The sequence below is a fragment of the Atheta coriaria genome, unplaced genomic scaffold (genome assembly GCF_025399875.1).
Source record: "Atheta coriaria isolate IRGN ID8LTWV9N9 unplaced genomic scaffold, Caltech_Dcor_3.1 hic_scaffold_5_pilon, whole genome shotgun sequence".
In the NCBI taxonomy this organism is placed as follows: domain Eukaryota; kingdom Metazoa; phylum Arthropoda; class Insecta; order Coleoptera; family Staphylinidae; genus Dalotia; species Dalotia coriaria.
The window spans coordinates 2,922,146-2,949,338 of record NW_027045447.1 but is presented as its reverse complement, the minus strand read 5'-3'; the positions used below and the strand labels follow the sequence as shown (position 1 = coordinate 2,949,338).

At 38.7% G+C, this 27,193-nt stretch overlaps 5 protein-coding genes, 2 long non-coding RNA genes and 4 other non-coding genes across 21 annotated transcripts; 6 read left to right on the top strand and 5 right to left on the bottom strand.

The window, feature by feature from the left end:
- Positions 1-84: 84 nt before the first annotated feature.
- Positions 85-1,571, top strand: Ass (argininosuccinate synthase). The gene is made up of 3 exons (XM_065303712.1): positions 85-304; positions 363-1,260; positions 1,322-1,571. The coding sequence occupies exons 1-3, from the start codon at positions 134-136 to the stop codon at positions 1,474-1,476; spliced, it is 1,224 nt and encodes a 407-aa protein (XP_065159784.1). The 5' UTR covers positions 85-133; the 3' UTR covers positions 1,477-1,571.
- LOC135792914 (3,4-dihydroxyphenylacetaldehyde synthase-like) lies at positions 1,279-3,169 on the bottom strand. The gene is made up of 3 exons (XM_065303717.1): positions 2,930-3,169; positions 2,521-2,875; positions 1,279-2,460 (listed from the first exon to the last, which is right to left on the bottom strand). The coding sequence occupies exons 1-3, from the start codon at positions 3,007-3,009 to the stop codon at positions 2,341-2,343; spliced, it is 555 nt and encodes a 184-aa protein (XP_065159789.1). The 5' UTR covers positions 3,010-3,169; the 3' UTR covers positions 1,279-2,340.
- A 1,445-nt stretch (positions 3,170-4,614) lies between these two features.
- Positions 4,615-4,686, bottom strand: TRNAD-GUC (transfer RNA aspartic acid (anticodon GUC)). The gene has a single exon. It is a non-coding gene; the product is annotated as a tRNA-Asp (tRNA).
- Positions 4,687-8,605: 3,919 nt separating this feature from the next.
- Positions 8,606-8,677, top strand: TRNAD-GUC (transfer RNA aspartic acid (anticodon GUC)). Its single transcript has one exon. It is a non-coding gene; the product is annotated as a tRNA-Asp (tRNA).
- A 2,585-nt stretch (positions 8,678-11,262) lies between these two features.
- On the top strand, positions 11,263-13,236 carry LOC135791695 (uncharacterized). Of its 2 annotated transcripts, XR_010548103.1 has the most exons (3): positions 11,295-11,367; positions 11,578-11,860; positions 12,469-13,236. It is a non-coding gene; the product is annotated as an uncharacterized lncRNA (long non-coding RNA). The 2 variants fall into 2 exon arrangements; XR_010548102.1 differs by having other exon boundaries at positions 11,263-11,860.
- Positions 13,237-13,345: 109 nt separating this feature from the next.
- LOC135791696 (uncharacterized) lies at positions 13,346-14,254 on the bottom strand. The gene is made up of 3 exons (XR_010548104.1): positions 14,087-14,254; positions 13,748-14,020; positions 13,346-13,617 (listed from the first exon to the last, which is right to left on the bottom strand). It is a non-coding gene; the product is annotated as an uncharacterized lncRNA (long non-coding RNA).
- Positions 13,542-18,685, top strand: Bap111 (Brahma associated protein 111kD). Of its 9 annotated transcripts, none has more exons than XM_065302172.1 (10): positions 13,542-13,670; positions 13,730-13,801; positions 14,270-14,299; positions 14,740-14,780; positions 14,840-14,920; positions 14,992-15,385; positions 15,441-15,715; positions 15,770-16,006; positions 16,543-16,566; positions 16,684-18,685. In XM_065302172.1, exons 2-10 carry the CDS (start codon positions 13,735-13,737, stop codon positions 18,430-18,432), a joined length of 2,898 nt encoding a protein of 965 aa, XP_065158244.1. In that variant the 5' UTR covers positions 13,542-13,670; positions 13,730-13,734; the 3' UTR covers positions 18,433-18,685. The 9 variants fall into 9 exon arrangements, with proteins under 9 accessions (XP_065158244.1, XP_065158240.1, XP_065158248.1 ...); XM_065302168.1 differs by having other exon boundaries at positions 14,255-14,299; XM_065302173.1 differs by having other exon boundaries at positions 13,544-13,605; positions 13,675-13,801.
- Positions 18,469-20,242, bottom strand: Vps36 (vacuolar protein sorting 36). Of its 2 annotated transcripts, none has more exons than XM_065302178.1 (4): positions 20,051-20,242; positions 19,436-19,978; positions 19,004-19,384; positions 18,469-18,950 (listed from the first exon to the last, which is right to left on the bottom strand). In XM_065302178.1, the coding sequence occupies exons 1-4, from the start codon at positions 20,144-20,146 to the stop codon at positions 18,777-18,779; spliced, it is 1,194 nt and encodes a 397-aa protein (XP_065158250.1). In that variant the 5' UTR covers positions 20,147-20,242; the 3' UTR covers positions 18,469-18,776. The 2 variants fall into 2 exon arrangements, with proteins under 2 accessions (XP_065158250.1, XP_065158251.1); XM_065302179.1 differs by having other exon boundaries at positions 20,078-20,242.
- A 1,214-nt stretch (positions 20,243-21,456) lies between these two features.
- Positions 21,457-23,291, bottom strand: LOC135791957 (cilia- and flagella-associated protein 298). Its single transcript, XM_065302571.1, has 2 exons — positions 22,553-23,291; positions 21,457-22,203 (listed from the first exon to the last, which is right to left on the bottom strand). Exons 1-2 carry the CDS (start codon positions 23,198-23,200, stop codon positions 21,973-21,975), a joined length of 879 nt encoding a protein of 292 aa, XP_065158643.1. The 5' UTR covers positions 23,201-23,291; the 3' UTR covers positions 21,457-21,972.
- An 84-nt stretch (positions 23,292-23,375) lies between these two features.
- TRNAL-UAG (transfer RNA leucine (anticodon UAG)) lies at positions 23,376-23,455 on the top strand. The gene has a single exon. It is a non-coding gene; the product is annotated as a tRNA-Leu (tRNA).
- A 201-nt stretch (positions 23,456-23,656) lies between these two features.
- On the top strand, positions 23,657-23,736 carry TRNAL-UAG (transfer RNA leucine (anticodon UAG)). The gene has a single exon. It is a non-coding gene; the product is annotated as a tRNA-Leu (tRNA).
- The last annotated feature ends 3,457 nt before the right edge of the window (positions 23,737-27,193 follow it).

The following is a 27,193-nucleotide window of genomic DNA, read 5'->3' as shown; positions in this document are numbered from 1 at the left end:
ATTGACTTGTTATGTAATTATTGCCATTGCTTAATTTTCTACTGATAATTCCCAAAAAGGTCAATTAATGACCATTTATTATTAACATCATGTGCGATTAGGGAGCAGTTTGTAGTTGCAAGCGTCAATCGCAATGAGTAAAGACAAAGTAATTCTAGCTTACTCTGGTGGCTTAGACACCAGCTGCATTTTAAAATGGCTCCTGGAAAAGAACTACGAAGTAATTTGTTACATGGCTAACATTGGCCAAGACGAAGATTTTGAAGCAGCGCGACAGAAAGCTAAAAAACTTGGTGCTACAGACGTAAGAGAAACAAAAACACAAAACAATTACTTGTTTGAACTACAATTTAATTTTTTAGATTGTGATTGATGACTTGCGGAAGCAATTCGTTGAAGAATACGTTTGGCCAGCTATCCGCGCTGGTTTAATCTATGAAAATCGCTACCTTTTAGGCACATCTCTTGCTCGTCCCTGTATTGCAGTTGGTCTTATCGCTTGCGCCAAAAAACACGCAGCTAAATACATTTCCCACGGCGCTACAGGTAAAGGCAACGATCAAATCCGTTTCGAACTGTCAGCGTATTACCTCTGTCCTGAAATTCGTGTAATTGCACCATGGCGTGATGCAGAATTCTGCGCCAAATTCCAAGGTCGTCAGGATTTGCTGGAATACGCTTCAAAGCATGGTATACCTGTTTCGGTCACACCTAAAGCCCCATGGAGCATGGATGCCAACCTTATGCATATCAGTTATGAGTCCGGCATCCTTGAAAACCCCAACACTGAACCACCGCAGGACTTGTTCATGATGACACAGAGTCCTGTCAAGAATAAATTGTTACATCCGATGAGATTTACCATTGAGTTTGACAGCGGATGTCCAAAGTCACTTCAGTTTTCCTTTGATAAAACAATCACTGATCCCTTGGAGATGTTTTTGGAATTGAATCGACTCGGGGGACAATATGGTATTGGACGAATTGATATTGTTGAGAATCGTTACGTTGGTTTGAAATCTCGTGGTGTTTATGAGACGCCCGCCGGATATATACTGCATGTGGCTCAGCAAGACCTCGAGGTGTTCTGTCTGGATAAAGAAGTGTTTAGGGTAAAACATCAATTGATGCTCAAAATGGCCGACTACGTTTACAACGGTTTCTGGTTCTCGCCGGAGGGTAACTATGTAGGCGAATGCCTTAAAATGGCGGCAAAAAATGTAACTGGAAGTGTAAACATTGAAATTATCCCAGGATCGGGTTAGTAACAAGAAGAAATTGTTTTTTTAATAATAATTAATAATTTACTTTAACAATTTAGTCATTGTGTTGGGGCGGAAATCAAATTTTTCGACTTATAATGAAAACTTGGTATCAATGGATAAACATGATGACTTCAGCCCACAGGATGCTACAGGATTCATCAATATTCAAGCAATCAGATTGAAAGAATACAAGCGTAAAATGCAAAATTGAAATTCTAACCTTAAAGGTGGGCTATGATTTCTTCCCAAGCAAATGTAACATCTTCGTCAGTCATGTTTTGATTGACAATAAACTGTATACAAAAATTTGCTTCATTTTCACGTGAACCTAACGAAATCTTTCCGTTTTGATTAATTCGTTCAAGTAACTTTTGCGAATCATTTTCTTGTTCACTTTTTAATCGAAATGAAACTACTCCTAAATTACGTGCAACCAAATCAAACCGATTATCTTTCTGTACCAATTCTTCCATTTTCATTGCCATTTTTATCTGTTTCCTAACCTGAACTTGCATCCCTTCCAATCCGAATGATTTCAGTGTTATCCAAACTTTCAATGCTTTGAACTTTCGTCCAGTACCAATTTGCCAATTCATGTAGTCATGAATATTGCCGACATGTTTGTGTCTAAGATATAACGGATCCATATTCAATGCAGAAGTTAAATAGACTCCCTCTTTGATCCAGTAAGCAACGACATCTTGTGACATTAATAAATTATGCAAACCAACTGCAATTGAATCAGCATACTCGACTCCTTTGCTTATCGAACGCATTTCAGGGCAAATCAATGCCATTCCAGAGTTTTCAGCGTCTATATGCAACCAAACATTAAATTTTTGACATATAGGACCTATTTGCGCGAGATCATCAAAACATATCAAGGTATTAGTGTCCATTGATGACACGTACATTAATGGTATTAAATCATTGCTAACATCTTCTTCGAAAGCCATTTTTAGCGTAGATGCATTGATTTTACCATCGGCGTCCGCGACAAGATGGCGAACTTTAATAGTGGTGATCTTACTTACAAGGTCACACGTTGTTTTCGCCAGATTTGATGAATAAAATACTAATTTTTTATGATAGCATCGTCTGTAATAATATCTTTATCATTTGTATTCCGATAATTGTCAATTGCACGCGTTCTAGCAGATAAGAGCGATAACAAAATGGATTCAGTTCCAGTATTCTTAAAAATCACCAAAATGTTGAAGTATTGATTGTAAACAGCAAAACACTTATTATTTACCTGTAAAACGCCACCTCCGGAATTCCCTGTTGCAATTTTAAAATATTTCGGAAGATTTAACATCTCTACCAGCCAGTTTAACACAATAACTTCTAATTCAGTCGCTGCGGGACTCGCCTCCCAGTTGAGACTCACATTATTTAATCCAGCAATCAATATTTCGGCTACCATTGATGCATAGCTATTGCCCATCGGAATATCTGAGTGAAAATGGGGAGAAACGCGATGTGAAATGCCATTCAAAATTTTCTGTTCGAAATCTCGCTTGATCGTAACAAAATGGCTGCCCTCGCTAGGACACTCATCTTCCAATTCGTTTTCAAGAAATCCTGGTCTTACTTTATTTGCTAAACTCCTGTAATTGATTGTTTTTAATATATTAGGGACACGTTTTAAATGAAATACTTACATAAATGGTACTTTTTCCATGTAATCAACAATCATTTCTGATACAGTTTTGGTTGAATCTTTGAATTCTTGTCCGTCCATTTTCTAGTGTTGTATGTACATAAACTACGGTTTAAAATTAATATTCAATTGTTATTGTTTTACCTTTTATAGTCGTAAACAGTTGATTGCAAAATGTCACACGTTTATTCATGTCATTATCATTGTGGCATTTTGTACGTCAATGTAATTCAACGTTTGTCATTTCCATGTAATTTTGCTAAATGAAAATATGGTTAAACCAATTTTAAATGCATAGACTTTATGCGAAAATCCCAATTTTCGGAATAATTTGTTGTTGTGCAAAATACGCCATTGTTAACATTTTTGCAACAGTTTAACAATAATATAACTGCGTAATTGGTTTTCTAGATTGGATGATAAATACTAAAAACATTATACGAGGTATTTAAAAGTAGTTGATTGCTACAAATACGTGTAGAAATACTTGATAATAAATTATTGATACAATTTTCTATTTACAATTTAAACATTAAAGTTTGCAAGAAATAACATCAATATGCCAGTAAAGTAAATCATTTGCCGTTAAAACAAAAACAACTTAAGTTAAGCGTTTAATCACGATCTCAACTTCTCCCCTTTTACACTGTCGTTTCTCTGCCGCGTCTGTACTCGACTTCCCTCTGGCCTGTCTTCTCTCGCACTCCCTGAGTATCCTTCTCCCTTCACTCGCAGCGCTTGCGCGCAGTCCAGCCGACTACGCCACTAAGCCATACTTAACAGGCAGGTTTTTCAGGTGTGGCACCAACACTTGTTTAAGATGTATTTTGCTTACCGAGTTTCGCTCCCCCTCAACCATAAGTCGGATGATGGAGTTTCTTTTTGCAAGAATTGATTGATTGAAGGGTGTATTTGGTACCGCGTGCTGAATTGAGTGCTGACAGTTGCGTGTATGTGACTAAACTCCTCCTAAACGGCTGGATCTATTTTGAAGTAGTTTTTTGTGTGAGTTCAGGTGGGTTCGAGAATGGTTTAGATTCACAATTCGGTCTACTGGGAAATGATCCAGTTCCAGTTTCTTTTCCAAAAGTTAAAAAAAAAATGCCTAAATTTAATTAACAGATAGAAAGCCGTATCTTGACAATAATTATAAAATTGAATTTATCAAATTTGAAACAGAATCGGTGAATTATAATAATGGATGTGGGTACATATAGCTAAAAGAAGTCTTTTAAGAATATCGATATTATTCATGAAAGAATAGTCGAGACAAAGTTCGGCAGGCAGCTAGTAGTTTCTAAAATATCATTATCATCTCAAAAAGAGAAACAGAAAGAGAGAAGAGAAAGAGCTGCCAAGAGACCTTGATAAACGTCTCCCCATTTTGTTCTCTGCGCGCTATTATGTTATACCTACGCCCAACCCCACAAAGGGAGGGGTAGGTAAGTCGGAAAGAGCTGCAAAACGCATCAAGGTTACAAACTGTAAAATACATGAGGGTATTCTTTCTGATTTCTACTCTACTGGGGAAACAAGAATTGAGTCGGTAGCGCAACTTGGTAGCGGTGAGTCGGATAAAGATACCTTGTTAGCCGGGTTTGCGCCCCCGCCTTCCCACCAAATAGAACAAAATAATGGGGGGGGAGTTTATATAAATAATTAAAAATGTATAAAGAACAAAAAGTCCTCCCCGGCGGGGAATCGAACCCCGGTCTCCCGCGTGACAGGCGGGGATACTGACCACTATACTACCGAGGACCTGCAGGAGGAGTAAAAATTTAAAAATTTTCAGCAGGACGCTAATTGGTTTACCTTCTGTTAGTCGCCGTCGTGAGTGATATCGGCCTAAACAAATATATTTTCGAAAAAATTAAAAATTGCAATACTAAATACATGGTTTGTGATAAGTTGAGGGGGTAAAGTTTGAAATTTTAAGTAAGAAGGAAGTCCTCGGTAGTATAAATCATTTATTTGGAACTGGAACGGCAAAGAAATATACATAAAATACTTTCAGTCAAAAATAACTATAAATAATATGTCAGTAAAAGTAAATGATTAGTCGTTAAAACGTGTTCATACTGTTCATGGGTTCTCTAGGTGTCGAGCGAGAATCGATGCCGATTGCGTGCATACGCTGTAGGCGCTCTTACAGATGATTGCATTAATGTTGCTATCGGCCAGGCCCATTTGTTTCAGCGTCTCTCTGAAGTGTTGGTGTTCTTCGGAGCGCACGACTTCCCCAAAGCTACCTATTGTGAAAATCGCAAAGTTCACATTGCATCTGTGCCTTAGTCTCATTTCATCCAATAGGGTTGCGCCCTCAGGACGCTGTCAAAGTTGTTGTTGCCTATCACCTTACCCGAAGTACGAGTACCTTCGGACGAACTGGATTTCGGTTTCGACTTCGATGGTGTTGAAGCCTAAACCTCCAGACTTTGTTGACAGATACATCCGTTGGTTTGATGTTGGTCTCGTCTTGATGTTGTTTGCCACTGCTAGTTTGCGGAGCTTCCCGTCTAGGTCGCGGCACGCTTTCAGCGTGGATGTCACTCTCTCCTGGGGGCGGATGTTACCCATGACGTATGTGGCGGCGGGGATAATAGTGTTGTTGTATATTCTCCTTTTCTGTGTTGTCGTCAGCTTAGAGCCGAGGAGATCGCTGGTTTTAGTGGCCAGTTTCTCTTCGAGGCGGTCGTAGTTGGGGATGTCTAGGTCAGTCTGTTCTATGCCCAGGTATTCGTACGCCTTCCTCAGTTGCGGTACGAATTGGCCGTGGGAATTTGCTTCCCCGGGATTGTGTGTAGCACACTTTTCCCGGTTGAGCGTAAGACCGATCTCTGCGGCACCTTTAACCAGGTGTTCGGTTATCAGGTTCGCGTGCGTCGGCGATCTCGTGTGGCACTTGATGTCGTCGACGTACGCTATTACCTGCTGGGTGCCGCGTGTCATTTTCAAGATTTCCGGTGCGTTCGTTAGATGGTCAATGAGCCCTGCGGTCAATAGGGTGAAAATCAATGGACTCACGGAGTCCCCTTGATATACGCCGCGGTTAATCTTGATCGGTTTGGCTCTCTCGTTGTCGTCTCTCCTCAGCTTGATGTTCCAGAGCCGTTTGGTATTCATGTATACCTTTTTCAAGTTGTCATCAATTGGTAACTTCTCTATTAGGGCATTGATTGCGGCGTGGTCCACCGTGTCGAATGCCTTCCTAAAGTCGTACCATGTTGAGACATGGCTTGAACGGCTCATTTTTGAGGAGAGCACCTCTGCTTTATCCAGCAGGAAGCCGTGCAGCGTCCCCCAAGTGCTTGGTCGTGCCAACTGTTGCGGAGGCAGGCAGTTGCCTACTTGCTTTTGAATGGCCATTGTCAGTACTTTGGTTGTTGTTTTATAGTCAGTGTTCTGAAGGGAGATGAGTCGGTAGTTGTTAGGGTCGTCTGTTGGGCCTTTTTTGTGTATTAGGACACTTTGAGCTGACACGTCCTGGGGATTGAAGACGTAATTGCCTTTGATACAATCCAGAACGTGTTGCTTGATGTACTTTTGCGCTGCTGGGAATATTTTATATAGGATATTTGGGACCCTGTCTTCTCCTGGTGCCTTCCAGTTCGCGCTGTCGCGAATAGCGCGATCGATCAGGGTCCCGTATTCTATTGTGTTATTTGTTGGTACTGATTTGGCCACTTTGTCAAGCCATTTGTTGAGGATTGGCTTTGGGGTTTCCTTGGATGGTACGTGGTCCTGGTAAAGTTTTTGGAAGAAAACTTCTGCTTTGCTCATATCTGGCTTCGCGAAGTTCTTCCGACCTACTTTTAATACTTTCATCGACGGCTCCTGTTCGCATCTCTGGCGCATTTGCATTATGCTATGCTTTTCGATCTGCTCCAGGAGATCACGTCTCAGTAATTGGATTCGGTCGTTAGTTCCTCAACTAACTAACTAACAACTTATGAATTGAGATGGTGTCATCCTCGATGAGATTTTTGCCCAACTTGGTCTTTTCCCTTTCCCTCACTGCCTCTGCTCTTTTCACCCTCGTCTCCAGCCGACGGATCTTGTTTTTTGTTTGAGTGAAAGGTGGTGCTGTTTTTGGTTTACCCATGTAGCCGGTTACTTCCTTCCAAAGCAGGTAGCCGGCGGCTAAGATGGCTTTCTTCACTAGGCGATGTCGCCGTCCTGGTCTCTTTGAATTTGCTAAGATGGATTGTATTGTTTCGGCGAGCATGTTGTCCACTTTTGTAATCTTTTTGTGTTGTTTCTTGGGAATATAGAACCTCAGTAAGTTACTTTTCTTTGATAAGTTTGAAAGTACTTGCCTGAGTTCTTTGTTGTCGCTATTTACGGGTTCCGGCTGTTGCGCATGGTCATGTTCCTCTATTGGAGTGAGAGATGAACTCGGTGCTGTTCATCTACGTTACTCTGCGGGATACTCTCGTCGATTGCCTCTTCTTCTTGTTCTACGTGTGACAATCTTTCTTGTTCTTTCTTTCCGCCTCGAGTAAATGTATAGAACTTTGGGTCGATTGTGTCTAAGACGGTTGCACTTGAGTTTGAGTTTGCTTGTGGCGAAATGTCTTGACTTGCTTTGTTGCTATGCAGAGCTCGCGGTCAACCGGCCGCACTGCTCGCCGGTTACATTGCGAGTGAAGTTGCCACCATGCAACTGCTTACCACCTACTGGATAAAGCAGATGTGCTCTCCTCAATAATGAACCGAACTGGACACGTATCAACTAGAGTCCGACCGAAACTGAAACCGAAACCGAAATTTTCGGCTGAAACCGAAGCTGAAACCGTAATTTACATAAAAATATGTTTAATTTAAGTTTCAAGATTTAACGATTTAAGGAATGGTGCAATAAAATTATTTACAACAGTATTAAGCAATAAAGTGAAGTAATTGAAGATAGATTGAAAATTTTTGATTTTGGGAATTTTTTGAACATATGTTTGGTTGAGGATTCCCTCAAACCTCTATCGTGTGTCACTTTAAAATAAAACTAGAATAAAATTCACGAACACTGAGTTTCGTTACGGCCTAAAGTTTCGGCCCATTTTTGGCCGACACCAAAACAGAAGCCGAAATTAGATTCCTTGGCCGAAACTGGCCGAAACCAAAACCGTCGATCTCTAGTTACAACATGGTATGACTTTAGGAAGGCATTTTACCCGGAGAACCACGCCAAAGCTACCAATTGAAGACGAATTGAAACGTCTATACAACAACACTAGACTAGACGACTATGGAACATCAAACTAGCGGGAGACGTCGACCAAAAAGCCAAACCAATAACAGTAAACCGCGGAGAATAACAAGGGGACTCCGTGAACCCAATGATATTTATGCTCCTAACTGCCGTAATGTTTTATTGTCGTAATTGTATCCCTTGACAGAATGTATTCTATGTAGGTTCATTTGTAAACTGGTTGAACGGTCGTCGTTTCGACTCAGCGTTCAAGTTCCAAATAAATGATTTATACTACCGAGGACTTCCTTCTTACTTAAAATTTCAGACTTTATCCCCTCAACTTATCACAAACCATGTATTTAGTATTGCAATTTTTAATTTTTTCGAAAATATATTAGTTTAGGCCGATATCACTCACAACGGTGACTAACAGAAGGTAAACCGATTAACGTCCTGCTGAAAATTTTAAATTTTTACCCCTCCTGCAGGTCCTCGGTAGTATAGTGGTCAGTATCCCCGCCTGTCACGCGGGAGACCGGGGTTCGATTCCCCGCCGGGGAGGACTTTTTGTTCTTTATTTAATTTTTAATTATTTATATAAACTCCCCCCATTATTTTGTTCTATTTGGTGGGAAGGCGGGGGCGCAAACCCGCTAGCAAAGGCCATCTTTATCCGACTCACCTGTACCAAGTTGCGCACTACTTGACTCCAATTCTTGTTTCCCCCCAGTAGAAGTGAAATCAGAAGAATACCCTCATGTATTTACAGTTTGTAACCTTGATGCGTTTGCAGCTCTTTCCGACTTACCTACCCCCTCCCTTTATTGAGGGTTGGGCGTAGGTATAACATAGTAGCGCGCAGAGAACAAAGTAGGGAGACGTTCATCAGGTCTCTTGGCAGCTCTTTCTTCTCTCTTTCTGTTTCTCTTTTTGAGATGATAATGATATTTTTAGAAACTACTAGCTGCCCTGCCGAACTTTGTCTCGACTATTCTTTCTTGAATATTATCGATATTCTTAAAAGACTTCTTTAGCTATATGTGCCACATCCATCATTATAATTCACCGATTCTGTTTCAAATTTGATAAATTCAATTTTATAATTATTGTCAAGAAATGACTTTCTATCTGTTAATTAAATTCAGGCATTTTTTTTTAACTTTTGGGTAAAAAAACTGGAACTGGATCATTTCCCAGTAGACCGAATTGTTAATCTAAACTATTCTCAAACCCACCTGAACATACACAAAAAACTTCATCAAAATAGATCCAGCCGTTTAGGAGGAGTTTAGTCACATACACACGCAACTGTCAACACTCAATTCAGCACCGACGCGGTACCAAATACACCCTTCAAACAATCAATTCTTACCAAAAAGAAACTCCATCATCCGACTTATGGTTGAGGGGGAGCGAAACTCGGTAAGCAAAATACATCTTAAACAAGTGTTGGCGCCACACCTGAAAAACCTGCCGGTTAAGTATGGCCTAGTGGCGTAGTCGGCTGGACTGCGCGCAAGCGCTGTGAGTGAAGGGAGAAGGATACTCAGGGAGTGCGAGAGAAGACAGGCCAGAGGGAAGTCGAGTAGAGACGCGGCAGAGAAACGACAGTGTAAAAGGGGAGAAGTTGAGATTGTGAAACGCATAGACATTGTATAATTAGTGAATAAAATAGTGATTTTGAATTAGAAACCATATTCGAAGTTATTTCTTATCATGCCCATGCAGGAACAAATTAAATGGGTGAAATACACAAGAGACTCAGGCAAAATTAAATAAAAAGAAAATTACAACAGCATCGTGCGGGACACCAATCTATTTAATGAAATGAGACACAGATGCAATGTAAATTTAGCGATTTTCACAATAGGTTCTTTTGGAGAAGTGGTGCGTACGAAAGAATATGAACATTTTAAAGTAACGATGAATGACATAGGTCTAACCGACAACAACATTAACGCTATTATACGAAAGAGCACGTACAGCGTATGCACGCAATCGGCGCAACAACGTAGGACGGATCACGGTGGTTCCGGGGACTACATGGCTGAAAGTGAATTGGTTCGTATCAAATCGTATCATCTTTCCCTTCCCCACACCCCACGCCCACACGCAAAAGATACACCAAACCAAGTCAATACCTTACCTTACTCAAAGTCCAATACCCCAGAACAAATAATGTGGTGAGGAGCGGGAGCCTTATCCTCGAAGCAGGAACCGCAGATTCGACATTGGCAAACGAAGCCGTCCAGCTATATTTATCTCACGACAAAGGCACACGCGAACCAGCGCGTTGTGCAGTCGAAGGAACTGCGCAAGATCGTTAACATCTGATGAAAGAAGTGCGTTGCGATGCAATACTGTGCCCGCAGCTCTTCTTCGGTGGCGACACTGTCAATGATGCTTGTCCGTGAAGAAGATTGCGAAAAGTTATTGTGTGTTCAGCAAAACGGTTCGTACTGATATGATGCGTGAGCCACGAGCCTCAACACTTAGGTAGTAACATTTGGAAGTTTTGGAAAAACACCGAGTTATTACTCGCAGATGTTTAAATTAGTCTTCAAATGGGAATTCACCTCCCTCGTGGCTCTTTCGCATTTGTTTGCCACAAGTTACTTATAATGAATCCCTGTGTCCTCAGTTCTTCTTCGGTGGCGACATTGTCAATAAATGCTTGAATGTGCAGTAGACATAATAGCGAACAGTTATGGTGTGTTAAGAAAAACGGTCCGTACTGATATTTTGCGTGAGCAACGAGCCTCGACACTTAGGTAGTAACATTTGGAAGTTTTAGAAAAATACAGAGTTATTTTTCGCAGATGTTTAAATTAGTCTTCGGATTGGATTTCACCTCCCCCGTTGCGCCTTCGCATTTGGGCGCCACTTTAGAAATGCCCATTGTATCAACCGCCGATGTTTTACTTGCTTGTTAGAGCTTTGTAATATTTATTGGATGCACAGCTCGCTTTTTGGTAAGCCAATTTTGAGCGGGGCTCGGGCTAAGCGCTCTGCCTGTTTGAGACGCTAAATTTTTCTTATTAGAAATCATCCGACTTGCCCTGTATTCAATTTCTACACTTATACAGTTTCGTGTAGCATAGCGACTGCGCGACTGCGCATATCGTAAGGTTGTCCTACGTTGTTAGCCCACGCAATCATCCACGATTCTCGCCCGACAGCTAGAGAACTCATGAAGAACAATGAAAGCCCAAACAAATACATGTGTTGAAATACATTGGTAGTACGAGAGGGTGAGTATAAGCTAAGTAAAGTTAAGTAAACACTTACTGTACGCTATACCCTCACAATATCGCCAAAACGATATTTTTACTAAACCATTGCAAGTATATGCAAGTAAATACATGTGTGCAATGTTTAGCCAATAACTTGCGATACCCACTAACTTATATGTAATGTTAAACTTGGCAAATTATATTGTTTTTCTACTTCCACCTTTAAAGCGCCAGTTTTTCCAGTCCATGGTCATGAGTAAAGTACTTTACTCATGGGATTTATTGATGACGCGAAACTTGCGCACCACGCCATATGAAATGCCATGCGCCGCCAGCCAAATAAGTCAAATCAGACGCTGCTGCTGCTCATGGTGGCGCGGCTCGGCGTTTATAACCTTACATTTCCCAGTAGTTAGCGAGCGAATTTTAAAGATTAAAAATACAACAGTTCAAATCCAAAAACCAAAACGAGGAAAGCGAGGGGAAGGAGATAAAATAGCGTAAGCATCACGTAAGTAAACGTTGTTTAACACTCGATTGTTTAAACGCTCGCTACACTCACTCTCAATCAATCTCGTGACTAAAATCCCCGTTTAGCCACTTGATACTTAAGTTGTTTTTGTTTTAACACCAAATGCTTTTCTTTACCGACATATTGTTTATTGTTATTACTTGAAAACTTTACTGAATTTATTTTATGTATGTTTCTTTGAAAACGGGTTGAGCGGTTGTCGTTTCTACTTCCAATAAATGAATATACTACCGAAGAATTGTGTTAACATCAGTAAAATTTTAAGCTTTTAGCAGAAAACATACACTTTAATGTGTAAATATTAAATTGAAATTTTATTACTTTCGTTGCTGAATACGTAATCCATTGTATAGTTTAAAAATATTTATTTATTAATAGTTATACGTGATTTCTTCTGGATTTACATTTTATATATTGAGTTGATATGATTCGCCCTGAGGGCATAAACTGTTTATGAAGAGGCCCTCAGGGCTATTAATAAATAAATATTTTTAAAGTAAATAGAAAATTGTATCAATAATTTGTTATTAAGTATTTCTATATATTAGCCACCAACAACTTTTAAATACCTCGTATAATGTTTTTAGTATTTATCATACAATCTAAAAAACCAATTACGCAGTTATATTATGGTTAAACTGTTGCAAAAATGTTAACAATGGCGTATTTTCCACAACAACAAATTATTCAGAAAATTGAGATTTTTGCATAAAGTCTATGCATTTAAAATTGGTTTAACCATATTTTCATTTAACAAAATTACATGGAAATGACAAACGTTGAATTTACATGGTCGTACAAAATGCCTCAATGTTAATGACATGAATAGACATGTGACATTTTGCAATCAACTGTTTACGACTATAAAAGGTAAAACAATAACAATTGAATATTAATTTTACACTATAGTTTATGAACACACAGCACTAGAAAATGGACGGACAAGAATTCAAAGATTCAATCAAAACTGTATCGGAAATGATTGTTGATTACATAGAAAAAGTATCATTTATGTATGTAATGTAAATGTCACGCGGGAGACCGGGGTTCGATTCCCCGCCGGAGAGGACTTTTTGTTAATTGTTCATCAACAACATTTATTTCCTTGTGTTTATACTTATTTATTTATGGCCCATGATGCATGAAAAGCCTTGCATCTAACTAAAAAGGCAAATGTATGCTTGGTATGTACATCAGCGCATGCGCACCTCTTATATAAATAATAATTTACCAATGGGGATGTTGACTATTTTTGGGAAAGTGTTTTAAATCGTGCATATGTACCTAATATGGTCCCAAATATTTTTTATTATTTTTTTAAATACGATTAAAGCCTAAAAATTATGCTTTTAAAATTGTGTATGCATTTACTTTAGAATGTAATATTTTTAATTATATAATTCAGAAATACTTACTTATTTATTTTGACTATTATATTTTTCATGTGCCGCTGTAATAAACAAGTTTAAACTTATTAGCACACCGCACTGGCGCAGTAATTTTATGCAGTCAAGCAAATTGCACAAGCATAAATTATTTAGCATCAAATTTAACCAGGATAATTTCAAGTGTTGCTATTCAAGTTATCCACTATAAACAAAGATGTGACCTGGTCGCACTTTTTAAACTGCTTCTACTTTAAAAAATATTCCACTGGCGTCGCGTCGATCGCACGTCATGGCTGCGTTGTAAGCAAAGCTTGGCGTGCAAGCGTATAAACTCCGGTGAATACTTGCCTGAAATATAAGAAGTTCACAATAATTACTCCAATTTAATTGTTTTAATCAAGGTAGATTGCATCCCATACACATCGGAATAACAGTAACCTTATCAGGTTTTCCATTTAAGAATCTATGATGGCTTTACCTGGCAACTATAAACAAGTCTCTTCGCCGATGGGAGGACCGCAGACGCCAAACCGTAAGAACAAAAGCATTACAATCTTACTGTTGTAACATTTTTGACGATTGTGCCCTGTCGACGTGGGTATTACATGTTTTGCGTTGACGGTTCTCGTTGTGTCCGACGAAGGCGATTAAAGTACGCATTTAATGATGGCTTGTTGCCTACTTTGCTCGCATGTGTATTATGTTTTCTCCTCATGGAAGTATATTTCGAAATAATTACGAACGTACCGACCTATTAGAAGAAATACCATGTCTATCTCTTTTAAATGTACCTTATATATGGCCGACTTCAACTTACCTCTGATTAATTGCATGACTATTAGTAAACAAGTAAATATTAGTGATGTAAGCATGCACAAGCATTCTGCAAACTGTTATGATAATATTATTGAAGGGCAGTTTGCATCATGCTTGTGTGAGTAGATTTAGTGGCAATGATTTTGCTTTGTTTGTGTTTGTTGTTCAGATTTGCTGTTCACAGGTTCTCCGATGACTTTCAACATTTTGAAAGGTAAAAAACGATTATCTCTCTCACTCAATTAGAACTCTAAAACAAATCCGCTAAAATTGACTCATTCATATTATATTAACATCATTTGTTTTTCGACCGTCTTCATTGTACTCGTACCGCTTTATTAATAATTTGCGATTAGAATTTGCTCATGCTTTTTGCTTCAACGTTAACGAAAGCGTACACTTGCTCACGAGCAACCAACCTTAGCAACAAACAAACATTGATACATTTGTGAGACATATTGGTCGATCTAAAACAGAATTTTATTAATGCGACGGTTTTAAATCGTTCAATGTGTTATGCACTTTTTTTGGTAAGTTCTATGTGTGTTTATAATTGCATTTTTGAACATTTGTGGATCCAGTTATTAAATTTAGATGATAGATGCATAAACACAAGGGCAACTAGTCTTTTAATACCTTATTTTCTAATTATAGAGCGGTTAAGAGCCTCCGGAGGAGTTAGCCAAGGATCTGGGGTAATAATTCCTATATTTCGTTTATTTGAAATTTTATATATTTGGTCAACAATTTTTAGAAGGAGACAAATCCATTTATTACTACTCCTAGTGGCAATTCATCATTTTTACCACAAAAAGTTGGAAAAAACACACCTCAAGTAAGCACAGCATTATTATTAATCTAATTTCATCACGCCATCATGTGCTAATCAATAATTAAATTGCTTAGAATGATTCGAAGACTCCCAAACCACCTAAGCCACCGGAGAAGCCTCTCATGCCGTACATGCGATACAGTCGTAAGGTTTGGGACACAGTCAAAGCACAAAATCCTGAACTTAAACTGTGGGAAATCGGCAAGATAATTGGCCAAATGTGGCGTGACTTGCCTGAAGATGAGAAGAACGAGTACGTTGAAGAATATGAAGTAGAAAAGGTCGAATATGATAAGAATCTCAAGACTTATCAGAATTCGCCGGCGTATTTGGCGTTTGTTGCGGCGAAAAACCGTGCGGCTTCTGGTGTTGAAGAGCGCGACACTCACGAGAGAAGTCGTGATAGTAATAAGCAGCAACAGGCTGCTGATCGTCGAATTGATATTCAACCAGCAGAAGATGAAGAAGGTAATAATTAAATAAAAACTATTGCGGACTTGTAATAATTAAGGTTGTTATTCAGATCAAGATGATGGTTATTCCGTTAAACATATTGCATACGCTCGATATTTGCGCAATCATCGTCTTATTAACGAAATATTTTCGGATACGGTGGTTCCCGATGTGCGATCGGTTGTGACAACTGGTAGAATGCAAGTGTTGAAACGTCAAGTGCAGTCGCTCACCATGCATCAGAAGAAACTCGAAGCGGAGTTGCAGCAGATCGAAGAGAAGTTTGACGCTAAAAAACGCAAATTTATTGAGAGCAGTGAACAATTCCAAGAGGAATTGAAAAAGGTTGGCCTAAATTTTAAAATAACTAAAATAATTTATTTATAAATAATGTTTTAGCATTGCAAACCAGCTGTAGACGATGAAACATTCCAAAAGTTGGTCGAACGTCAATACGAAACTCTTCGCAAAGAGCGATTGAAGGGTCAGGACGAACAGAAAATCAAACAAGAAGAAGCAGCTGCTTCAAATGGCCCTCCAGCCGCGAGTAGCGAACCGGTGCAGCCGAATGCTGCCGCTAGTGGTCCCCAGCCGACCAATTCACTACCCTCGGACGAGGCGCAGCCACAACAAGAAGTAAGTGTACTTGTGCCCCTCACTGAACAGTGTGATGTACATATGAGTAGAAGGAAACCAACTGAGGTGACGTTGTATTTACTAGGGGAAAACTTAACTCTGATTTGTTCTGTTCATCATTTTTCGTCATTCTGTTACATCAATCACAATTCACATTTTCATCAAGTTCACCCGTATGATATATTTTTCATCACTAAAGCAATCGAAATTTTATAGAACAATATATCTTCCTCTTAAATGATGTTATCTCGGATCGGAGTCGGCAATAAAAGGGGCGTCGGTTAACTTTTCTCCTGGTAAGGTAGAACAATCTTCACGAGTCACATGGTGCACTCCGCATTTTATCTGTGTTGCTTACAAGCGTTGTCTTTCGTCCGACAAAACAACCTTCCCACTGTCAGAGTTTAACTCTCAAAATAAATTTTCAACAACTGCTTCTTTCAACCAACTTGCGTGTGAAACGTTGTTTTTGTGTAATTATTTGTGTAAATGTATAATGCTGTGACATTCTCTTTGCAAATTAACATTAACAACAGGGCATAGTACTACATTACATCCAGGTAACTCCACCACTACCTATGTTATTGTGAAAAGCCTTACTGCACGCTGTTTAGTACCTAGTCATCTGAATGTATCGCTATGAATTGCTCGGGGTGATTAATTGCATTTGTTTATAGCCTGTCAAGCAGGAGTCGCCCCAGCCCGAGATGCCAAAAACTCCACCGCAGCCATCTCCGGTTGAGCCACCCAAGGAGCCAACCCCTGTGCCGAATGGTAATTATGCTCCTCCTGAAGTTAAAGAAGAAAAGATGCAAGTGGACGAACCACCGCCATCACAAGCGCCAGTTCAGTTGTCGGCTGTACCACCGCAGTCCCAGCCTCCACCACAGCAGCAACATCAACCGCTGCCAATGGCTCATTCTCCTGTCCCTCCTCAGCCACAACTTCCTCCGCAACAGGCACCGCCGCATACTTCTGCACCAACATTGCATCAACCGCATAGTCCCAGTATGCACCCGGGACACCCACCATCGCCGCACCATGTGCCGCCTCATCCAGGTATGCCAAGTATGCAGCATCCTCCACAGCCAGGCATGCATCCACATGGTGGTCCACCTCCGCACATGCAGCCGCATCTTGGAATGCCCCCACATACAGCTCCACCGCATTCAACACCTGGCACCCCGCCGCATTCGACAATGTCGCCGTCTCATCCCAGCAGTGGACCAGGGCCACATGGGCCACCACCACACCAACAACACCCGATGCATGGTCAAAGTGGTCCACCAGGACCAGGGGGACCACCAGGTTCTCATTCTCCTGGGCCTGGGCCACAGGGACAAATGCCGCCGCATATGCAGGCTCCTCCCCATTCGCCGCATCCGCAAGGACAGCCGCCACAACAAGGCCCACCGCATCCACAGGGTCCCCCACATCAACAAGGCCCTCCTCATCAACAGGGTCCTCCCCATCAGCAGCAAGGACCACCTCATTCTCAAGGTCCACCACATCAACAGGGTCCTCATCCGCCGCATGGTCAAGGTCCTCCACATCAACAAGGACCACATCCTCCGCATCAACAAGGTCCTCTTCATGGCCAAGGTCCACCACATTCACAGGGTCCTCCGCATGCGCAAGGCCCACCCCATGGTCAGGGTTCCCCGCATCAAGGCGGCCCACCTCACTCTCAACCACTCCACTCCCACCCACAAGGGCCACCTAACGGTCATCCTCATTCTAATGGCCCACCGCCATCTCAACCCCATCCTGGAGTACCATCATCACATCCAAGTTCAACTCCACCTCATCCAGGTATCGCATCTCATCCCGGTATACCAACGTCGCATCCTAATGCTCCATCACCAACCTCCCACCCTGGTGTTCCAACACATCCAGGAGCTCCTTCGACTCATCCACAAGGCCCGCCTCATTCATCCACGCCTCCAATTCACTCCAATGCACCATTAACATCTCATCCAGGTGGTCCCGCACCTCCACCGGGCTCAATGATGCCATCCGGTCAATACCCTTATCAGCATGGTCAATATGGACCCGGAAATCCTCAATCTGTACCACTTCCACCACGTCCTCCACATCCTTCGTACCCATATCCGCAACAGCAAGGATATCACCAACCATATCCCCAATATCCGCCGCATGGGTACTATAATCAACCCTATTCGCAATATCCGCCGCACATGCCGCGTCCGCATCATCCCTATGGACATCCAGGTGTACCCGAAGGGCAAGGTCCACCAGATCACGGAATGCAAGGACCGTACGGATCGCAACCTCCGCCTGAAGAACGCGGAGATGCACCCGGTGGAGGGCCTAATGAAGGTGGCCATGAAGGAGCCCCATCCTCTACCACCGAGGACAAGTCTGATAAAATGGACATTGAAGAGAAAGACAAGAAGGATGATTAGATTCTCAAGAGAATCTCTAATGAGCCAGCTGAACAATTTCTATTTAATAATGCGTCTTATTTTTCTTTTTACTTTGGTGGAGTATATATGCATTTGATTTTAAATGTTCAAATTTAGATTACTGCCTGTGTTGTATCACGTTTTCTTACTTGCGATGATAGTTTTTATGCGTACATAATAAATAGTGGATAGAATTTTAAAGACAAAAATACATGTGACGACTTAAAAATAAAATTCCTGCACAAAAATGAAATGAGCATATTCTAAATGTATATAATTATGAATTATATACAAACATTATTTAAAAAGCAACATTACCTTTCCTATCATCAATTAAATACGTCTTAGTCGTCCCTGGTCAAAAATAAATTAGGATAAAAGCGTAAACCTTGCATGGAATCATCACGACAACACCGTCCATAATTTTCAGCTGTCTTTAGCCTTTCCTTAGCGAGAACCACCGATATTCCAAGATATTGTGCTAATTCTTCTGCACTCAGTGATCCTCTTTCAGTAATCTATAAGATATATAGTTAATAATAATATTTAAGGCCGAAATATTTGCACTTACAAGTTCTTCAGTGGCGTAAGCAACAGATTCACCATCTAAACTCACAAGCTGTAATACCAATACGCCTGAATCAAACCGGAATAACTTCAGTGGCAATTCCAGCTTCTCCATGTACCGACAAGCGTTTAAAACGTCTTCAGGGGATAACAATTCTAGGCCTCTAGCTCGATTCACACGACAGAAAACATCGGTAAGTACCATCATGCCGCCAACTTCTTCAATGGGTGTTACCAAATTATCGCTTATTTGCTTCGCTAGGCTCTTGTGGTATGCATTGTCTGATTTGAAACCGTCTCTTGTGACAGGATCGTCAATACCTAGACTCATCAGATACGATTTGAAGCGGACGGTTTCATCTTCAGTGATATCACCTTGTTTTTCCTGTGGATGTAATCATTTTATTCATATAAACGGAATCGTTTGTTAACTTACTCTAATTTTTGTTGAGATATTTTGTGATAGCCTGACCATATCCTTTGCCATCAGCATCAACTTGCTTAAATCTTGGAAAGCAACTGAAATACTTTCATCTGTAGCCTTTTGCTTCTCTTGTAAAAATCTCTCAATGCCCACAATACCAGTTCTTAACTTAATTTCAGGTAATTTCTTAGGTGCACTACTGCCTTGAGCAATTTCTTGCTGCTGCTGCACATCAAGCAACCATTGTTTTTGTGTTATTGCATTGTTAATGGCATCAAGGGTATGTGCACCAAAACCTTCTCTGAATGACAGTTTAATATAATTATACAGACTATTAAGCTGAGGCCCTTCATTTCTATCTGGTGACGGCTCATGTAAATATAAAACTATTTTTTGATTGCGGCTAAAGCTAAATGCTCCTGGTGACTCTTCATTGAATGCAGTGACCAAACTTAGTGGCAGTGCTAGGCATATTTGACCATTGGAAAAGTGGCCTGGTTGAGCCCAAAAAATACGATGTGATGTTACGGTCAATTCGCCACCCTCGAAATTTGTCTGCAAAAGTTCAAATATTTGTAATGTAATGTAAATTTTACTTTTAAATAAGTTTTTAAGGGTTAGAATTACTTTTTGGTTGCCATCGTATAAACGTACGTTCTTGTCTTGCACTAAAAAATATTCGTTGGGCCCTAGGGCAGGTTCACAATATTCAAAGCGATTCATAGTCTTATATCACAGTTTTTTTCATTTAGTTGAGGTTTTATTACATGTATGCTGAAGATTATGACTACAAAAACAAATATTTTCTAGTGTAGACAACCAAACATACATTTATACAAAGTTTCAAATCAGTATAGAACTTTTCATACTTTTATTGATTTAAGGGCATATATTTTAGTTTTTAATTTAGTTGTACATTATAAATTAATCTAAAAATTCTAAGTTCATAATTTAAACATTTATTTGCTTATTCTTATTTCTTATTCTTATTCTTAAATAAGTTAATTAGAATTTAGAATCCAAAATCGATAAAAAAGTGAAAAAGTTTGACCTTTTTTATGCCGAAATCTTTTCACGGTTTAATGCTTTTTATGCCATAAATTAAACTTATAAATTGGAAATCAAATGTTTTAGTAAACTTTTGTTCAGCCATCATTATTTAAGACAAATAATTAATAAAATTGTATATGAACAAAATTTAACGTATATCTCCTAAACCTACAAAAAGAGAAATTTAAATAATATACTAAAATATTACATTCGTATAATTGTCCTCTTTTATAATCAGTTTCAAAAACTTATTTTTTCATTTTTTTATGAATATGCAAATAATTAACTAAAATGTGGCGGAGGCGCAGGTCATTTTAGCAAGTGGTTTAAATTATTTTTAAAACATAATAAAATCATTATATAGATAAGCTATTAATAACCTAATTTACTAAACTTGTTACTCAATAGTTTTGTTTGTTTACCTTGTTGATATTCTTAAATCTAAAGTGTACTTGTAGCACAACTTAAATACCGAATATCTCAAGGACTGATAAAGATAAGCCAGACCGGAAAACTGCATAGCATTCATCAAATAATTCTACATGTATTAAGCTTTCAAATTTTGTATTTTTAGACTAGTGAAAAATGATTTTGCAACGCAATTGTCTCAGAAATTATAAAAGTTACAGACAATCTTTTTGCATATTTTTCATGCCCTAACAAAAATCTATAAAATGGCAAATTTATTTTTTGATTATGAAAAATTGACCAAAATCCACTCGAAAACAGTTAAGAGTTAAACTATTATTATTAGTTATTTTTTAAGCTAGAGAAAAATGGAAAACTCCATTCGATAGAGAATTGCAAGAGGATGAAAGATATCCAGTCAGTTTTTTACTAGCACCATTATTTCCCAAATAACTGGTAAAAAGCAAATTGAACCACCACTTGTATTTTCACGAAATTTTCCAACATGGTGTAAAAACTGAAAATGTGAACTTTTTATTGCAAAATCCGTGATTAAGAATACTTTATCTCAGTAATATTTTGTTATCAGACTGATTGTTTATTCAAGTAATCATACTTTTATTAGTATGGGTGATTTTTTGGAGTCCTGCACCTAGTGTAGGATTAACACTGTTAGTAACACTAGTAATTAATAAAATAGTAGTTAAATTACTTGAAAACTATTTACCCTAACACAACGCCTGTTCGACCCTGTCTTTCGATAGAAAATAATTTTAGAAATCAGATCGACTCTGTGTTTCGATTGAAAATAATTTTAGAAATTAGTTCGACTCTGTGTTTCAGCAGAAAATAATTTTAGAACACAGTTTGACCCTGTTTTTTTACAATTTTTTTTAAGTAGTTCGACTGTCTTTTAGCAGAAAATAATTTTAGAAATTAGTTTGACTCTGTGTTATGACAGAATTTGTACTTCTTTCAAGATGTTAGAATAGTCTTTCAAGTAAATTAAGTAAAATATACCAATTCAAATTTAAATTATAATGCCAAAATAAAGACATTCGAAAATTAATTATAATTTACATAATTGCAGATTATTTGCCGGGTCTCCACGAAATATTATTAATTCCCTGAAACGCCCGCTTTAAATTACCGCTGTCTGCCCACGCAGCATTCAAATAGTTGTCATCATTATCCATATCCAACTTCTTCAGTTCCTCTTGCTTCCGGTACGCGTGCAGCATCATCTGCTTGCGTTCCTCTTCGTTTATTACAGGTTCGCGACCAGGCGCACCTTGTCCACGCTTGCTCAGCTTCACAATCACCTGCGAATTGCAAATATAAACGATAAAACCGACCTGTCCAACTTTTCACCTTCTCCAATTTCACACAATTACTTTCCACTGTCATCATTAATCTCAACACGCTTACGGACTTGTTCAAACGAACTTATCAAGCGATTTGTAAACGATTAACTGCTTTAGGTGAGCGTATGATAATTTGATCAACTCGTACGCATTTAACGTTACTGATGTCGTTAACAAACATCGGTAAAAGGTTTACCTCATGGCAAAATGTCTATGAAAATATCTACATCTAACTACATTTACATTAACGCTTGTAGGTGCGAAATTAACTTGACAGCTAAGATATCATCGTTAGGAGTAAAATTACCTTGCAATTTTCAATCTTGCCGAGATAATCGCCCAGTATCTTTCTATCTCGGTACATCTCCTTGCCGCAGAACCACACCTGAGCTGTCACCGGATCTATTACCTGCAACGATGCTTGAGTTCCGCTCAGATCTTCGATGTTTTCAAATTCCATCCGGATGACATCGTGCGGCGGAAGTTTCATTGGGTATACAATGGTAACGGCGCCTTTAAGCAGATCTAAAGCCTGCTGAACAATCTTCAAAGTCATAGGCTTGTTTTCCTTAATCAGATTCTTTGATATCATCTCTCTAGCTTCTTTAACGGTCTTTGTAAGAACGTCCTGCATTTCTTTCTTGGGTTGCTTGCCATTACGACGGCCCACTGGGTCTTTCACTAGGGTGAATCCACCAGATGGAATGCATTTATCGCCATAGTAATCGACCAGCTTAAGCTCCTCGACTTGCTCCTCGGTTAAACCAAGTATTTCCGGCGGGTAGAGAGTGCCATATTTTGCGAGCTCTTCAATTTCGCAGCAGACTCGGTCAATTTTTAGACGACCATTGTATATTGCTGTTACCGCTTGGATGAAATCTTCCACTTTGGTTTTTAAGGTGGTTTCGTAGAGGAACTGAGATTGGTCATTGTTTTTAATGTGGACCACGACCATTTTGTTTGCCGTTTATTAACTGGAAAAGCAAGAGATACAGTAGGTAAATGATGAAAATGGCTGACTGGAAATGATTGAACAGACTGGGAAGTTATCGATTAAACAAATATTTGTTTTTCTGTTGCTAAGAGACCAATATTTGGGACTGGGTTGCTAGGGGTTGTGGACTAAGCAAGGCAGCGTGGCCGAGCGGTCTAAGGCGCTGGTTTTAGGCACCAGTCCGAAAGGGCGTGGGTTCGAATCCCACCGCTGTCAAAATTTTGGTAAAGATCACCCCCCAAATAAATATAGTTATCTATTAACCCAGCAAAAGCAGTGCTAACAGTATTTGGTAGAATTTTATAAATGTTTTGCTGGAAAATGTCGAAATAATAGAAAATTAGTACAGAATACTTGAATTTAAGTGTTAAAATCATTAACTATGCAGAAATTGACATCCAATATGGCGGTTTTCAAGGCAGCGTGGCCGAGTGGTCTAAGGCGCTGGTTTTAGGCACCAGTCCGAAAGGGCGTGGGTTCGAATCCCACCGCTGTCAAAAACCATTCCTTTTAACCATTTTACGCATCAATTAATTTAATTTAGCCGGTATCCATTTCTCTTGCTGAAACTAAATGAAAGTATGCACGATGTAATAAATTAATAAATCCATTTAGAATTTTTTTTGTTTCTAACCATTCTAAATGCATTGATAAATTTATTAAATAGCTTCTAGTTGTGCCAATTCGAAAGGGAAATTATTTGTGCAAGATTCGATTGCCAATACGAACATTAAACATGCAAACACGACCCATTCACTTGCTGCTCAAGCATTCTTCTTCAATTGTTATGCGCACGTGCGCTAAACACTCCTTTCATCAATATCAAAACAAAAAGCAATAATAACAATTACTTCAGCTCTGTTTACTACCACCGGTAAAACGGAAACAAACACAACTGTTACGAATGAGCGCAGAGATCAATTCCGGTTGAAAGTAACATTCAAATATCCCTTCAAGAGTAAGTGCAGAGTGCAGAGATGCACAAACAATTCAAAGACACACAGCAATCGTAAAACAGATAAGTTTTCATAACTATTGTATTTAATTTACCTAAAGTTTAACTGATTAAAATGCAAGACCATGCTTTATGTTTTATGTCTTGATGCAATGGTTCCGTTGTGAAGGTACTGAGTACTTTTTACTTTCACGCCATGCCATGGTTTAAATCTCAAAACTTCTTTAGTTCTTTCATCTTATCATTTCCAATCTCAACCATAGTTTTTACTCCATCGCCGGTGTCCGTTCGATTGCGGCTTAAAATGCACGCCAATTTGCTTCATATTCACTTCTTTTGTGCCAACAAATAGCTGCGCGAGAGTTTAATTAAAAGTCCAATCAAAACGTAACTAATTTGGAGCACGCAGCGCATAAGTAACAATTCGACAAACAACAAAATCGACCAGTGTGATGTGTAGACAACAATAGAGCAATAATTGCGTGTTTCGAACGTTCATTGATGAACTATTATAGTTTCTCTTCATTGCAGACCACTCTGAAGTACTTTTCTTTCGAGTGCGTTGACAGCACCGAACAAAGAAATCTAATAACGTGATAAAATAATAATTCATTTCATTCAAGCAATAGTATTATTGTTTTTGTGTGTATCATGTGCAATGCTAACATTTTGAATCATGTAATGCATGTGCCAGTTGTCAATCGAAGTAAACATAAAATTATTACATATTGATGTTGCAAATATAATAAATTTAACAAATAATATCATGTTATTAGTTTTCAGTTCTGTTATAGTTAGAACTCTCAAGTTTTGGAACAAATCATTAGCAATTTCACTTGGTGCGTGCTGTCAAAATTCGTTTTGCTCGTAGTAGAAACTTGATTGCATTCAACGTTATTAAATTATTTGCGTCACAGAAAAACAATCAACGAGAAACGACAAATTACACATTCGCTTAACGACAAATATCAAGTAAGCGTGCATAATTGACATACGAAGAAAACGTAGTAAATTATTGAAGCCCGTTGACTGCTCAATAACGAAACAGGTGAATTGCAGTTGCAATACGAAGAACAATCGGCAGAACAATTATTTCGCGCATTATGAGTTTAACTTATTTGTTGTTCTAGTGTAAGCCTGCACATCCTGCACATGCGACTTGTTATTAAATATTATGCATTCTGATTTCACTAGAAATTTGGTTGCAAAAGAACGAATCAAATTAAAATAAAATATAAATATATGAAATTAATTAGCAACTAACTAACTTTTCTTTCTATAAGGTTTTACAAGATGAAACTTCCTGTTTTCTTTAAAATTTTAATTATATTTTACATATATTCTTAATGTCCGGATAATGTGTTTCCTCTTTTGTTTCTTGTCGCTACATTAATGAATGGATTTTGCAAAGAATGAAATTGTTTCTCGCACGTCGTACTCGTGACACATGAAATATTGCATCCTCTTTGTCACAACTAAATGGCGTCGAGTCTAATTAATTAAATAGAGGAAAACAATATTCGAGCAAACCTAAAACATTTAACAACATTCGAATGTCGTATTTTAAAGTGAGCACGCGAGCTAACGAGTAATCAGTTCATCCGCGTGGAAATCCTTTCGCTTTTCATGCTTTCAATTTTCCTGTATTGTGATTTTAATCGGCACAGAATGTATCATCTAATTAAACATAACTTACATTGATTAAAAATTATATAAAAATTTGCTAATTCCTTGAAGTGCGTAAATTTTTGTTTTATATAAAATTAATCCATAAAAACACCAAATTATTTTCGGAATTATTTAATTATCCATAAATTCCTTTTGAAAGAGTAATGCGAAATCCTCGAACGCAAAATAATTGGAATTAATGAAATTAATGAGCAAATGAAAGCCTTTCGAAATAAGTGTAATCACAGTGCTCGTAAAAGGAAATAACTTCTAAAACTATAACAGTAAGCAGCTTAATAGTCTTCACAGTTTATTCCATGCCAGCATCCAACATCACCATAAGCACCGGCAACATCAAACATCGAATGTAAGAAGCAGTAATGAAAGAAAAGTGAACGAGACCATGATTTACTCCCATTCATGCCACTAAAAATTCTATCTCTGCCTTTAAACGATAATTAACAAATGAAAACCGACGTAAATAACACCTGAGACGTGCGGTAATTAATATTTCGGCTTTGAAACAAATGAATCAAGTTTCCGATGTCTTAACGTTTAGGTGAGACGCGAAATTAAATGCGAAATGTGAGAGGTGAACGAGAGAACTTGGTCTTGCTCTTGAAGTTACGGTCAGATGCACAAAAGCGTGTTATTACTTTATATCAAACTGGCATTTCCATTTCTTAGACGCTACAGACTGAACTCTACCAGCAGCGGTTGCAATGTAATCAATGTGCTTCGAATTTAAGTGCGTATAGAGTCTCAAATTGGTCTTGAATCGATCGAATAGGAAGCAAAAACTGTTTCACCTATATGTGCATACTTTTTGCGTTGTTTGAATATTCAACATTTAAAAAGTTTAGACTAGAACATTCTAATACTTTAGTTTTAAGTGTTTAAAAGTTTTTGGGACTTGAAAGTTAACATTATCTGTCTTAATACGGAAGAAAAATTGATTAGTATTTATACATTTTTCTGAATGCAAAGAGATCGCGAGTAATAAAAACGTAGATAAATCAAAAATTCATTACTTCCATTATGGTTATTGACGTGAGCATCGTGCACCACGTCAACATTCATCACTTTTTATTGCATTCTATTTCTTGTATCTGCTTAATCTCTTCTTAATGTGTCGATTGCCTCTTCGTTGTTTATTCAACCGATGATGAATTTGACGTTTTGTACCTACTTAATTTTGATTTATTGAATGCGTTCACACACAGCTCATTGCATTGAATATTCAACGTTATCACATAACCAAACACCTACACCCATTTAAAAATGCTAAACGTGTGGTGCGTGAGGTGGTGCGATTCATACATAACCTCAAT

Excerpts from the sequence above, each read along its gene's own strand:
- Vps36 (XM_065302178.1), bottom strand. The coding sequence starts at position 20,146 with ATGAATCGCTTTGAATATTGTGAACCTGCCCTAGGGCCCAACGAATAT. Across the intron at positions 19,979-20,050 it reads TATACGATGGCAACCAAAAA|ACAAATTTCGAGGGTGGCGA; the intron begins GTAATTCTAACC and ends GAACTTTTGCAG. Across the intron at positions 19,385-19,435 it reads ATATCTCAACAAAAATTAGA|GAAAAACAAGGTGATATCAC; the intron begins GTAAGTTAACAA and ends TTACATCCACAG.
- Ass (XM_065303712.1), top strand. The coding sequence starts at position 134 with ATGAGTAAAGACAAAGTAATTCTAGCTTACTCTGGTGGCTTAGACACC. Across the intron at positions 305-362 it reads AAAAACTTGGTGCTACAGAC|ATTGTGATTGATGACTTGCG; the intron begins GTAAGAGAAACA and ends TTAATTTTTTAG. Across the intron at positions 1,261-1,321 it reads TGAAATTATCCCAGGATCGG|TCATTGTGTTGGGGCGGAAA; the intron begins GTTAGTAACAAG and ends TTAACAATTTAG.
- Bap111 (XM_065302168.1), top strand. The coding sequence starts at position 13,735 with ATGATGGCTTTACCTGGCAACTATAAACAAGTCTCTTCGCCGATGGGA. Across the intron at positions 14,781-14,839 it reads GAGTTAGCCAAGGATCTGGG|AAGGAGACAAATCCATTTAT; the intron begins GTAATAATTCCT and ends AACAATTTTTAG. Across the intron at positions 15,716-15,769 it reads TCCAAGAGGAATTGAAAAAG|CATTGCAAACCAGCTGTAGA; the intron begins GTTGGCCTAAAT and ends ATAATGTTTTAG.
- LOC135791957 (XM_065302571.1), bottom strand. The coding sequence starts at position 23,200 with ATGGTCGTGGTCCACATTAAAAACAATGACCAATCTCAGTTCCTCTAC. Across the intron at positions 22,204-22,552 it reads GCAAGATTGAAAATTGCAAG|GTGATTGTGAAGCTGAGCAA; the intron begins GTAATTTTACTC and ends TGCAATTCGCAG.
- LOC135792914 (XM_065303717.1), bottom strand. The coding sequence starts at position 3,009 with ATGGACGGACAAGAATTCAAAGATTCAACCAAAACTGTATCAGAAATG. Across the intron at positions 2,876-2,929 it reads ATGGAAAAAGTACCATTTAT|GAGTTTAGCAAATAAAGTAA; the intron begins GTAAGTATTTCA and ends AATCAATTACAG. Across the intron at positions 2,461-2,520 it reads CCGGAGGTGGCGTTTTACAG|AATACTGGAACTGAATCCAT; the intron begins GTAAATAATAAG and ends GTGATTTTTAAG.